We start from the raw sequence: 14,401 nt of genomic DNA, 5'->3' as shown, positions 1-14,401 counted from the left end.
AGTCGACTCAGCAGCTAGCCACACAGTACACTTTATTAGGGCAGTGCAATGTCTTAAATAGTGCTCAGAGAAGGCGTGCACAATCAGTTTGGGGCTGGCACAAGTGGACAGTACAGATTGGCTCAGAGTTATGTGGAAGATGCAGATAGGTTGCCCTGTGTCAAAACAACCTGCGGTGTCCACCCCAGGGGGCTAGGAGGCTCAGCCCCCTGTAGCTGTGTCTGCCCCAGGGGGCCGGCAGGCTCAGCCCCCTGCAGGTGTGCGTGGGTTGCTCACTGTCCACAGCTTAGCTTCCTGAGCCAGCAGTGGCTCAAGGACACTTCCCAGCATGAGTTCTCATGTTTACCAGCTCATGTCCTGCTGCTAAGCAGGGAAATTTCTTTTTGGAATGGGTTCCCTCCCACCAGAATGGCAGTACACCAGTCAGACAATGGAATAATAGAGTAGATGAACTGGCAAGGCTAGCATCTCTTCAGGCAGTAGGAGAGGACTGGGCAAGACTGTTAGAGTGGCTGCATGTAAAGCACGGACACAGAGGGATGCAGGACCTGTTCAAAGAGGCATCATCTAGAGAATGGCCCACTACTCAGGAGCAATGTCATATGTGCATCTCAGCATGCCCTCAATGCTGAAGTCGATTGAAAAATCACCCTTCAGAAGGTGACCCTTTGCATTTAAGGGAAGGAAAAACGCTTTGGAAAATGTGGCAGATAGATTACATTGGTCCCTTTCGTAGATCTGAGGGAAAGCAATATGCATTGGTTTGAGTAGAGGTAATTTCAGGATTAGTACAAGCAGATGCAAATCACTCCTGGAAAACGCTAAGTGATTCTCAGAAAAACATGCACATTCAATGAGGCTGACAGGTAAAAGAAGAGAAACTCCGACCTGCAGACAGAACATTCCCCACCCACTCTCATCAAATGGACTTTCAGGATGCCAAACGACTCCAGGGTGGGCTTTCTTCTCTCTGCATGGGGGTATGTCTTTATTTTCTTCCTCTTTTCTCCCCTGCCTCTCTTACTCTTTGCCTCTCCTCACCCCTATCCTCATGCGTGTATGTCGTGTGAATGCAATAAAGCCAGTCTATGCATTTGACACCATTTGTGCCTTAATTCTGTGCCCCAGAACCTGAACCTCCCACACCTGAAATTCCTCGGGGTTGGGACAGTTACTTCAACCAGGAATAATACCATGATTCCATTCACTGTGCTACTCCTCTCCTCTTTGCCCAAGCACAGGCTCATTTGTTCATTTACACTGCTTTACACCTTCCCACCTTTTCACTGCTGAAACAAGTTTTGAATCCAGTCTTGACACGGTCTATTACATATTCTGCTCTTTTCCATCATGAAAGCCTCAGGAATCACTGAATTTCACCTAGCTGTATTTCAATTCATTTTGCCTCTCTTAAATGTTCGCCTTCCTGAAGCTCAGTAAATGCTTTAGAGGCCTTTCTCAGCATTTCAGTGCTGACATCAGGAGATTATGAATGTACTCAAAGTCAGTTTAATCTTATTTATCTCAATGTTATTAAATGTTCCAAAACTGCAGTCTGGTCTCACTGACAACTCAGTATACCTTTCTTTATGAAACACATGCCTCACACATACACAATTCCAAAGAATTCTTGTTATTGTTCTTATAGCAGACAACAGTCTAGAAAAAAAATCTTTTCAGATGCTCTACCCTATATTCTCATAAGAGTAGTTGATAGTTTCTTGCAATTTGTGTATCTCAGTGATTATCTCCTCCTCTTAGTTCTTCACAGTGAGTCCATTTTATTTCCTTTTTGAGGATCCTTTATCTAAATTTATTCATTCCACTGATCATTAAGTTTTACTTAACTAAACAGGTCCATGGGAGTCTCTATCCTTCATCACATGAAAATGCAGGAACTTTCCTCCTTAACATTATACAGCTTCTTATATTGTCATTTTTCTTATTACAGCCAGTTCCCACATGTCAATTAATCTAATTCTGAAGTATACATTTGCAGAAAAAAAAAAAAGGCCACATCTGCACTGGATTGACATGGCCCACCTTGACATACTGATGTCTTTATTTCACAAAATGCCTTCCTGTATAGCAGATGTCACTGGAAAAGCCAGCTCTTTACTCCAAAGGACTTGATGAAAAATCCAGAGACTAATTCTTTGTTTAAGATAAGATTAATTTCTACAACCATGAAACATAAAAAGAACAAGATAAGTGATACAATCCACTGTGCAGCAACAGAGATTTCCTTCTGATAAAATACTATGCGAGTAATTGTGCTATTAACATAACTCTTCCGCTACAAGAACAATTAAATCTTGCAAACTTCCTCTCTGCCATACATGCACTTTAGACAAAGAGTTCATTTGACCAGATCACTGAAAAATCAAGGTCTCTTTAACAATGAAGAGTTTAAGCATTATGAAGATAAAGGCATTCTACAGTGGTGTTTTTCACAATGCTAAAACAGATTAAGGATCTAATTTTCAGAATACTTCTGACTTTTCACTGAGTTTCACAGCTGAGCTGACTTGAGGATGAAATAAAGAGTATTTAATAGCTCAAGACACTACAAGGAACATATATGTTAGGGAGTTTAATCTAGGATGCCTGAAAAGCTCATCTTCAGACATGGTCACACGGCTGCTGCCTGACTGCAGGTAAAGTTTTATGGTTTGGGGAATGTGAAATATCTAGAGATGTGGAGGTGTAATGTCCTTACCTATCTGGAGAGGGTCTTTGACAGCCCTCACCCGGAAAAGGTGCTCCCCTCGATGGAACTCATCTGCGCTACCATTCGCCAAACATGAGTACAATCTGCAGTAGAGATGCACAACACATTAAGATCAGCCTGTTCTCAAGATGCTCTGCAGTATTAACCTCTTTCATTCTTTACTGACTTGACTTTTGAAAAACCTCTACTATCTCAAATGGCTCTTCTCTGCCATTTCTCCACTACAATTCAACCATACAAACCATTAGTCTCATCCTCACCGAGTTTGTGTATAGCCACCGGTATTTCTAGGAATTTCAACCTCAGTAAGTATACATTCATTCTTAGTCTAACATTAAGCTTTTATAGAGAGCATAATATCAGTTTAAGGTCCAACAATAGCATGACACAATGAACACTGTACTTCCAGATCTGCATGCTCATGTGAGGGCTTTTTTACACCTGTGCTCATCAGAATAATGAACATGTATAAGCACCTGATTTGCTCTATTCCCCCCACTCCAGGGGATCTTGCAAATTACTTCAGCCCTTCTGACGTTACCTTCCCCATCTTATACCAGATTCTCATACTTACACCAACAGAACAGAGTGGTGAGACCCTGGAATGGGTTGCCCAGGGAGGTGGTTCAGGCCCCATCCCTGGAGGTGTTTAAGGCCAGGCTGGATGGGGCTCTGGCCAGCCTGATCTAGGGTAGGGTGCCCCTGCCCAAGGCAGGGGGGCTGTAACTAGATGATCCTTATGATCACCTTTCAGCCCTGACTGATGCTATCATTCTATAATTCTAAGTCTTGTGTAGCATACTAAGCCCAGTTGAAGCTCTGACTCAAGCAAGAGACTCAAACTGGAAAGAATACTGTGTAAGACTAACATAAGCATAAAACTCTACAAACTATTTACTGCCAGGCAAACTTAAGGGTGTATGTGCTTTTCCTGGAACTTAGGTACAGCGGCCTATTCTGAAACAAAATCCTGTATCATAGCATATCTCATAGTTATCCATCCACATAGAAAATGCATGTGAGAAGAGCAGAAGCAGCAAATGCATAGGTCATTAAAAGGACAACCAGCCTCCCCTAGCAAACAGAACTGTCCTAAAGCACCAACAAAACAGAAACAATATACATTACCTGATATCTTCCTCATTTTCTGGGAAACTCCAGAAGGCAATTCGAAGCTGCAGTTGCTCAGGCACTGGAGGATAAACTTTCTCCACCACCTCAAATGGAATGTGAAATGCAACCTGTTTTGCAGACAATTCCACCAATGGGATCACCAGCCCATCTAGCAAGACAAGATAGAGAACAAAATTCATGAGAGACTAAAGACACCATAGGAATAGGGAGCTCTTCCATGTCCTCTCATCTCACCAAGTCCCCTAGGGCATGGGTACACATTCCCCAAAAAACCCATTCATCATCAGGAGAGCTATATTAGCCTAGCAGGCATCGTTGACTCAAATTTTGTCTCCTGACTGAAGTAATTTAGCAAGACTTACAGTAACCAAATATTTTTCATACATTTGTCAGAATACAGCAGCAGCATGCTGTGAAAGCCTGGTGATTACAACAGAAAAGAGCTACTACAGCATATATGCACAAGACAACAGTTGAAAGGTTATCCAGGAACCTTAGTATAGACTTCTTCGGTAACAATCAGTATTTGGCTATTGCATTTGTTGTTTTAAATTCTTGTCAAATTTAAATTATTTCCCTTATCATCACTTTTCCCATGGAGTATGTCTTTGTATCTCAAGTTGTTTACAGAAGCAAGTGAGAATACACATTTGTACAGTGCTGACTACACCAGGCCCTTGAAGATCTTAGTTGGTAGAAACAGAACTATTATTATAAATACATTTAACCATCACCTTTCTACCAAACTAATTCTACTTCTTATAATTGTAAGTGCAGATGAAGATTCCTTATCATCAGGCTATGGGGCCTTGTGTTTCTGCTTTGCTCCGAGCTTGATTACACTCTATGTGAAATGTCAGACTTCTCTTATCTGCAAGCACCTCACTGCTTTACTCAGATCATTTCCTGATACACCACACAGCACCTCTGAATCCCTTTTCCAAATCCTGTTGCCAAGAGCCTAATGAATTCAGTTTCAGATATTTAATGCTGTGTCTCTTCACCTCTTTAACCAGCTTCTAAAACACCACTGGAAGCCAGAATGTAAACCAATCTGGCCCTCAGTTTTCCCTTCCAACTGGCCTCCAGGCAATATATCAATGGAAAAATTAAGCCCTGATGTCAGTAAGTGCTTTCTCATCCTCTGCCTAGAGAGGCCCTCCACTTCAAAAAGCTGCAAAACAGAGAGGAGAGGGCTTTGAAAGTACATGCACACAGCAAAGCAGCCAACATCTCCCCCAGTACTGAGCAGACCTGTCAAATGGAAGGATGATATAAATATGACCAGGAAACACAGTTTTCTAACATCTGCATTTATGATTGTTTGATTGCATTGAAATTAGTTTCATTAGGAAGCATTTATTTCACCCAGACAGTCAGCCTTTTACTCAGGATTATTTCTTCATCACCAGGGACTTTCACTTCATGATCTAGACAGAGCATCTGTTTAACAGTGCTATCATCCCACACACAAATGTGAGTGCAGCAGACTGTAAAATGAACAACAGTGGCAAAGTAGAGTGTTCCTTCCCATTAGATAAATGAGATTTTGGTAAAAAAGCTATCTCATTTCTACTTCTGGCAACCAGAACAGGTGTAAAGCTTTCAGCAAGTCAAAAAAAAAAAAAAAAAAAAGGGGGGGGGGGGGGGAAGGAAGGAACCCAACCAACCAATCAAAAAAACACCCACCCAAAAAAAGCCCCACTGCCACCAACAAAACAACCTTACTATTTATAATTAGTCAATAACAGAAAAAAAGAATCATGCTTCTAATTAACGCAACACAGTCAACTTAAATATCATTGATGCTACTACAGTAGTAGTGGATAGCATGGAAAGTTCAAACCGCAGCACTTACATTCTTGAAATTGCTTTGAACACTGAAAATAGAGTTATTTCTTGTGGTTTTAATTGCACTTTTAGTATAGCAGCACTTTATCTAATTTTTTATTACACAATACTAGAAAAGATATTAGATCTAAACAAGCTCTGCAAGGCACAAGACTTAAGAAAAAAAACTTCAGTACTGGTTGAAACACCTGCACATTTTTCTAAGAGCTGCAAGCCTGCAGCCTAGATGGCATTCTTTTATACAACAATTTGGTATTAGGTGTGAAGGTTGGATTAGAAATGCTAGAGATAGAGCTGATAAAAAAAGCAACGAAGGTAAATTATGACTATTCTATCAGTACACCTCACTCTTGAAAATACATTACTGTTACAATGCATTAGGACACATACAATCAGTTACTAGATCTCAATGATAATAATACTAGGAACAGTTGTATGATCATTCCAGTCTCTCAATTACACAGCATGGCTGTCCTCTTTCAGGCTAAACTAAACTAGCTCGAGAAAAATATTATGACACATTGCTGAAATTATCTTTCCTGAAAAAACATTTATTCCAAGTGGGAAGACAACATGAGCCCTCCTCAACTGCTCCAGAGCAAGTCCAGTGCAAGTCAGCCAGATTGATTTCAACAGTTTTACCCAGTGAACAAAGGTAACAGGCTGACTTTGCACTGAACTGATTAAATAATTAATCAGCTGTATTGTGTTAGTGGTCATCAGCAGAAGACAGGTGGCCAACTATCTGCCATACCATAACCCACAATCCAGCAGTAACAGCACACAGCTGAGACATTTTCAGAGTAAGATAAAAGCAGTAAAATCTGTTAGGCAACCTACAAAGTGATACTCTTCTATAAAAAAATGCATCTTTCTAAAATGCTGAGTTTTCTATAATGGAAAGTAGAAATGGAAAGGAAATAGTGAAAAATAATTTAAAAGTAGGCATTTTTTTTTCAATGTTACTTGAAGAGCAGGTGAATTGCTAAGTTTCAAGGGGCACTCCCCTATGTAGCCAAGGTGAGACACTTATCTAGAATGTGACTCAGAGCATCACAGCTTTTTTCCCTATTAGGCCTCCTGTAAAGTCAGCTGGACAGTCTGAGTTCAGTGTTTCAATCAGACTCTGAACAATCTCTTATGAGTCACAAACAATGACATATCAGAAAGGTTTTCTCTAGATATGCAAATCTAGGGTTGGTGGACACTTCTATCAAGCGGTATTAGCTATAAAACAGGTACTCTCAGGTTCCACAATAAACATATTTCGGGCAAGAAAAAAAAATAAGTTTGCTAATAGAAAATGAGAAAGCAACAAAGCCTTTGTTCAGAAAGCAAAGATAAGGACATCAAGGAAGACTGTAAATTCGATATTAAAAATTAAACAGTAGTGAAATCAAATATAATACAAAATTGACAAATCTGTAAGATAAATCTATCCAAGGAAGGTGGTAATTTTAAATTCTGGATAAAAATTAGCACGAATCACTGCTTCCTCTTGGGAAGCAGACATGATGACCCAAGCAGAACAAAAGAAACATTTCAAGTCTTTGAAGGTTAAAGCAACAGGCAAAGCATGAACAACCTCAAACAATTCTCACATCTTAAATGACTTGCAAAACGCAGGTCAGGGAGGGATTTTGCCAAGCCAACCTATACCTCCCAACTAAGAAGCAGGATCAAGCATATCTAAACCATTCTGAACAAATCACACCTCATCTCTTTGCTGCTATGTGGAACAGACAGTGTTGATAAGGACGATCGTACCATTTTAGCTACTGTTTCGTATGAACTATGGGTTTCAGTTTTATAGCCATTTTATAACAGCCAAAACTTTATCATAAATATAATTATTCCTGCAGGAACAACAACAACCAAAAAGACCCCTAACCCCAAAACAGCCGACACAAGCTATGCACAAAACCACACAGAAACACCAGCAGAAACAAGATCTGCAGATTTTCCTGACACGGGTGCTACATTGCCTACACTTTCCTAATACAGGGTAGGCTGTAACAAGTTACAGCAAATTATTCATATAAACAGATCCTGTCCAGATTGAGCTATTATTCCATCAGTACAATAATTGAGTTTCCATGATAGACAAATAGAAAAGAAACTGCTTGAATGATCAGCAAAATAAAGACCATGAGAATAAATGGAACTGAAATAAAAAACAACTGGGCCAAGCATTTAATTTCTTATGTGATTACATTATTTCCACCATGTTACTTTTACATGATATGCATATCTAAAATTAAACTATACACACAAGTGGAAAAATTTAGACTTCAAGAGATACGAAACAATGCAGACAGGACACACTTTTGTTATATATTAACTCAAGAAAAATGGCACATAAGGCTGCATTACCTTTTTTGAGATGAGGCTACAGCTTTGATTTTACAGCTATCCCTGCTCCCCATCTCACATTTCCCCTTCACTTTTCCCACTGGCTTCAGTCCATAATGTAACAGAGTGGAACAAAGTACGACAACTAAACATAGAACAAGGACATGAAGAAAATTAAGTGAAGCATTTCTGATAAACAGTAAAACTAACAAGAAATAAACAGAATGAAATATTGACCAATGAAGGAGGTATACGGGGGTTTTATAAAATCTGTTTTACAAATCTAATTTTAAAAATTATAATTATCACATCGCTTTTACAGGATTTGCCATGTACAAAGTTAAATCTGTCATTGTAAAATGAACCTTAAGAATTTGTTTGCTTTTATTGTCAGTAAAATGTACTTTCACTTAAGTTAGTGTGCTAGTTTGAAGCTAGCTGGAATGTTTTGGTGAGAAGAACTAGGCTGTGAAAAAGAAGAACTAGGCTGTGAAAGAGAAACAATGGTGATGTCTACTTCACTCATAGGCTTGCTGAGATGTAAAAGAGCATTTCTCTGTCTCTAACCTAACCTGATTAATCCACCTGCTTCCTAAACTCCCTGGCCAACCCTGCATTCTACCTTGGGCACAAGGCTACACCTGTTCCTGTCATCTTGTTGGAAACAAGCGATGATGGAAGTCAGCAGTCTGAAGTCCTACCAGGAGAGTTACTGAAGCAAGAGATGGAGAAAGGAGAACCCAGTCAGTTTGCTGAGGTAAAAGCTGTCCAACTTGCTCTTGATGTGTCTGAATGTGAAAATTGGCCTATCCTTCACCTCTACACCGACTCATGGATGGTAGCAATGCTCTATGGGGTTGGCTAAAGGACTGGAAAAAGAATGGTTGGCAGAGGAAAGGAAAGCCTATTTGGTGTGCTGATCTATGGCAGGACATTGATGCACGGCTGGAGAGAATTCCAGTGAAGGTGCGGCACACAGATACACACATGCCTAAGAGCAGAGCTACTGAGGAGCACCAACACAACCAGAAGGCAGATCAAGCTACTAAAATTTCTCAAGTTGATACAAACTCTGATCTTGACCTTAACTGGAAGCACCAAGGTGAACTGTTCTTAGCTCGGTGGGCACATGATTCATCTGGACATCAAGGCGGAGATGCAAGATACGCATGGGCACACGATAGGTCAGTTGACTTATCCATGGACACTATCACCCAAGTCATCCATGACTGTGACATTTGTGCTGCTATTAAGCAGGCTAAGTGAATCAAGCCCTTATGGTATGGTAAGAGATGGTCAAAGTACAAGTATGGTGAAGCCTGGTAGATTGACTACATCACTTTACCTCGATCTCGTTCTGGCAAGCAGTATGTGCTGACGATGGTAGAGGCCAGCAGCGGATGGCTGGAAACCTATCCAGTTCCACATGCTACTGCACGTAACACCATTGTTGGTTTGGAGAGACAAATCATGTGGAGACATGGAACTCCAGAGAGAATCAAGTCAGACAATGGCACTCATTTCAAGAACAATCTTGTGAAAGACTGGGCCAAAGAGCATGGTATTGAATGGATCTATCACATACCCTACTATGCTCCAGCTTCAGGGAAGATTGAACGCTACAACGGTTTGCTGAAAGCCACCCTCAAAGCCATGGGGGGTGGAACTCTGAAAAACTGGGACAAACATTTAGCACAAGCTACCTGGTTGGTAAATAGTAGAGGCTCAGTAAACAGAGCAGGACCTGCACAATCAGATTTGGTCCAGACAGTAGACAGTGATAAAGTTCCTGTTGTATGTGAAAAGAATCTGTTAGGGAAAACTGTTTGGGTATTTTCTCCTTCAGGCAAAGGGAAACCTGTCCGAGGGGTGGTGTCTGCTGAAGGTTCTGGTCACACCTACTGGGTGACGCAGGAGAACGGTGAAATGCAGTGTATTCCACAGAGAAATCTAGCCTTAGCTGAGAGAGTCTAAATTCAGCATGTATAATACAAGCTGTTAGGTGTTTTCTGTTCTAGGTACCATCAGCGTCCAACAATGAAAGAATCTACTAAGAGAATCTACAGTATGTGAGCATGAACCCCATGTCACCTGGGAGTCCCTGTTCTCATCTCATCTGTGAGGAGACAAACTGCTGTTTTCTGAGCTTTTGAATCACCTACATCTGAGATAGCTGAAATGAAGTGTGAACTGATCTTGTAATATTCATTAATGTAAATTCTGGTTTAGATTAGATCAGCTAGTTATCAGCAATACTCTAATTGAAATAGGGGAGGATTGAGCTAGTTTGAAGCTAGCTAGAATGTTTTGGTGAGAAGAATTAGATCACAAGCTGTGAAAGAGAAACAATGGTGATGTCTACTTCACTCATAGGCCTGCTGAGATGTGTAAGAGCAAGAATCCAAACATAGGTCACTGCTTGGGCTTTGAGCTGCATTTCTCTGTCTCTAACCTAACCTGATTAATCCACCTGCTCCCTAACCCCCCTGGCCAACCCTCCATTCTTCCTTGGGCACAAGGCAACATCTGGGGTAAGGTAGAGAGGGGTGAGAGACGGTGGAAGGGCATTTGGGACCCCTCCTGGGGACTCACGTTTCTGGAAGGGGAGTTGTGTTTCTGTATTACCTTTTAACTTGTATATTTCTGTATATAACTGTATATATTTTAAATATCTGCTTGTATATTTGTGCTAAGCTGTAAATATAAGCTTCATTCAATTTCTTGAGCTGGCTGAGTCTAGTCTGGGTGATTTGCAAAGTGGGGGGAGGGCAGGTAACACCCTAACCATCACAGTCAGTGATATATCCCTTAAAACCAAGAAAACTCTCAAATATGGGCTAGGAAATCAAGTATTATATTTAACCATCACACACCTAAATCAAAATTCTAATATATTTGGTTTCTTACTGTTTCCTAAACTTCATGCATTTTCTTTTAAAATTTTGCTGTTGGTTTTATTCATTCTCTGCTCTTTTTTCACTTTAAAGATTTTTTCACTTTAGAGAGTTTATGTTTTTAAGAAATATATAGCACAGATATATATATTTTTTCAGGTCTCAAATTCTGTAAGAAACATCAGAATATTTCATCTCTGAAATTTTCTTGAACTCAGTAATACTTGGGGATGAATGCTCTGAATGTACTTTAAGTTTCCCAAGTTAAATATCGCAAATGCAAAATAAGCTTTTTAATTAAAGATAAACTCTTTATTTCAAATAAATAGATCCAAGCTACTTTGGCCATTACTTGTATTTCTTTTCTTGTTCTTCTTCCATTTTACTGAATAATCAACACTCTATAAAATGCAATATGTTTTTAAAAGTGTAAAAAACTCAACTCTGAACAAAGGGTAAATCATATGGTATGCAATAGAAGTATGTTGAAAAATGTGAAAATTAGATATTTTCCTTGAAAAGCATTTCTTACTTAAAGCTCTGTCCACAAGACTTATTAACTTCAGTTCACTTTTCAAAGAGGTATTGAATTAAGAGCAGAACTGATTCTGGTAGGTCACAGACACACCACACCAGTCTCTTTCCTATTACACTGACATTTTGCCCAGGCAGGTCCCAGTCCTACAAAGTCATCATCAAGGGAGTATCTTCAGAAATTAATTACTACACTTTTAACTTGTATAAGCAGTAACGGTACATTTCTGTCTGCTTGATGGTTTGTGGCTTTCAAACACAGACTTATGAGATGAGTAGCTAATATCAGGCTGGATGTTACTAAATACTTCTTCACACAGAGGGTTACCAAACATTGGAATGGTCTGCCCCAGGCAGTGGTGGAGTCATCATCCCTGGAGGTGTTTCAGCAGCCTATGGACCAGGCACACAGGGACATGGTTTAGTATCAACCCTTCAGTGATGGGTCAAAAGTTGGACTGGATGATCTTTGAAGTCCCTTTCAAATGGATGTTTTCTGTGATCTCTCCCATGCAATTACCCAAACTCCACACAGCATTCAAAAACACAGCACACTTGCAATGAACTAGCACATAATACACAAAAATGGTGAAGTATCCTTTAGTAGTCTTGTGACAGGTGAATGGACAAAAAAAGCTGCCCCATGCACCCAGTTCTGGTCCAGCTTGGCTATGTGCAGAATGAAGCATCTGAAAAGCTACAGCCACAGAAGAGTATCCAAATACTGATTCCACGTTGTCTTCAATTAGCATTTCTCTGCTTCAGATTGATAATTCCATGCCATCTTATATTAAGAGAAAAAAACCTACAATGTTCCCTGTGAAAAAAACAAGTGAACCACAGTATTGCTAAAAAGTAGGAGTTTATTTTCTTTATAAAGATTAAGGAAACTGTTGTGAAGATAAACATTCCCGGTTCCTCAACTACTCAGAGTGCCAATCCTAAGAAAACTAGCAATTCCTTTACACTGGAACACCTGTTGTACCAAGTCAGCTTTTTGTTTTTCAGATGCTACCCACTCCAAATCAATTCCCTGCAAAAAACTTTAGCATTCACAAAACTAGCTGCAACAACAAACAGGGAACAGTAGCCTCTGCTAGAGTTCACATCTGCAAGTTCTTCACATGCTGTGACAGATCAAGAAGGTTAGGTAAGACAAGAATAGGGATCAAGTGATTCAGCCCTAAGCCACAGAATGACGTTTTTATGTACAAAACAGTTGAGAAGATGAACGAGCAACAGAACTTTTTCATTAGCATTTACTGGATAAGACTCATGAGATTCATAGCCAAAAATCCTTAAAAATACAAATCCCCAATGAGCAGATTGCAATCCAGAATCAGGAACCTCACACTTAACTGACAAATGGCAGCAACTACTACCACATCAATTCCCTTGCAGCCAGCATGATGACATTTTAAGAATGGCTTGGGGATTATTTTTTATTAATCCAATGCAAAAAGTTTTCTTTTATCACAAGAGGGTGTGAAATTTACCATCAAATTCTCCAACACCTAGAGCAAAAGCAGAGAGTCAAATTTTATCTCAATTTGCAGATACAGGCAAGTCAAAATACTTAATAGCTTGAACCATCTTTTTGTTGCTGTATTTACATTTCCCTCGAAAATGAGAGAAATATATTCATTTGAAGACTGCATAAATGCATCCTGACATCATGACTTCTGCCTTCAAGGTTAAGACATTTTAGGAAGAAAAGTATAGTTTCCTCATTAATGTACTCTTTAAAATACATCAATGTTTCAAAAAAATTACACTCTTCTGTTTTGTATGCAAGGCCTGTAGATTTGCACACTAGAACTCTAAATCACATTGTAGATTCATAGTGGATGAGCAGGTGTTTTATTCCAGTTGTCAGCATTTATAAACCTGCTAAGGCTGACAGTTCTCCTTCTGGTCCTCTGAATTATTTTTTTGTTTCAAATATTTTTTTTAATGTAACAAATTCTTACAAATCCATTTTGCAATAGTTTTCTACACTCTCTACATCCATACAGAGCTTAAAAATGAAAGAAAAAAAAGAGGGGGAAGGCTGACTTAACATTGCTCATGTGTTGGCAAAAACTTTCTATTGCTGTAGAAAGTGGTCATGATCTAACTTCAGAAAATATTTCTTTGAGAATCTCTAGTTTCAAGTGCCCCTTCTCTTAAAGCTAAAACAATGTTGAAACAATCACATGCACAAAGATGAACAGCAAGGGCTCTTATGTTAGCCTACACAGTGCTCATTAACTCATGCAGCATTTACTTTCCCTGGATTTCTAGAGATTTGTGGGGAAATGGTTCCTTTTTCCTCCCACACTCTCTCCAAATAAGACTTCTCTCCTGAGAATCAGACCTGCCAGCCCTGTATCACACCAGACAAGAACATGAAGCACGTTAAATGCCCTCTGACTGACAAACCAGGTACTTGTATCACCTTGTTCAAAGATCCAAATACAACTTTGTTTGGAAACTTCCACAAAATGAATCAGAAACATTCTTTCATCCCATAAAATACCAGTGTCTGTCATAGTCCTCATGTGAGAACAGTCCTCAGTCCTGCCACAACTTAATCAATAGGGAGAAATTACAATTAAACCAAATAATGAAGTACTGGCATTTCCAGGGGAACTCTGGGGAGATTAGTACTGCTGAGCAGACCTATACTAGAAAAACAAGGCAAATTTATTCTGCAACAGACTGTTTAAAAATGATGGAACAACAGTTCCTCAAAGCCACAATGAAGATGGAGATAAACTTCTCAGTACATCTTCTTGGAGCAGCTGCCAACTTCATCTGTGGCTTCCTCTGTCAGCAAGAACACTTTTGGAAGCAAAACATCTGAAGGAATTCTCTCTTCAGAGCAGCATGAGATGTTAATAGAAAAATAACTGCTCCTGTTATG

The 14,401-nt window shown here is 39.7% G+C and overlaps 1 protein-coding gene across 1 annotated transcript in view; it reads right to left on the bottom strand.

Moving 5' to 3' along the window:
• The window catches only part of ZSWIM8 (zinc finger SWIM-type containing 8), a 75,614-nt gene that overhangs the window by 46,289 nt on the left and 14,924 nt on the right, over positions 1-14,401 (bottom strand). Inside the window, 2 exon segments of the mRNA XM_064144932.1 lie at positions 2,720-2,814; positions 3,860-4,013. Of these exon segments, the coding sequence (XP_064001002.1) occupies positions 2,720-2,814; positions 3,860-4,013 (249 nt within the window).

Source organism: Pogoniulus pusillus, chromosome 6 (genome assembly GCF_015220805.1).
Source record: "Pogoniulus pusillus isolate bPogPus1 chromosome 6, bPogPus1.pri, whole genome shotgun sequence".
NCBI classification, from domain to species: Eukaryota; Metazoa; Chordata; class Aves; order Piciformes; family Lybiidae; genus Pogoniulus; species Pogoniulus pusillus.
The sequence above is the reverse complement of the archived record's forward strand: the minus strand, read 5'-3'. Positions and strand labels throughout refer to the sequence as shown.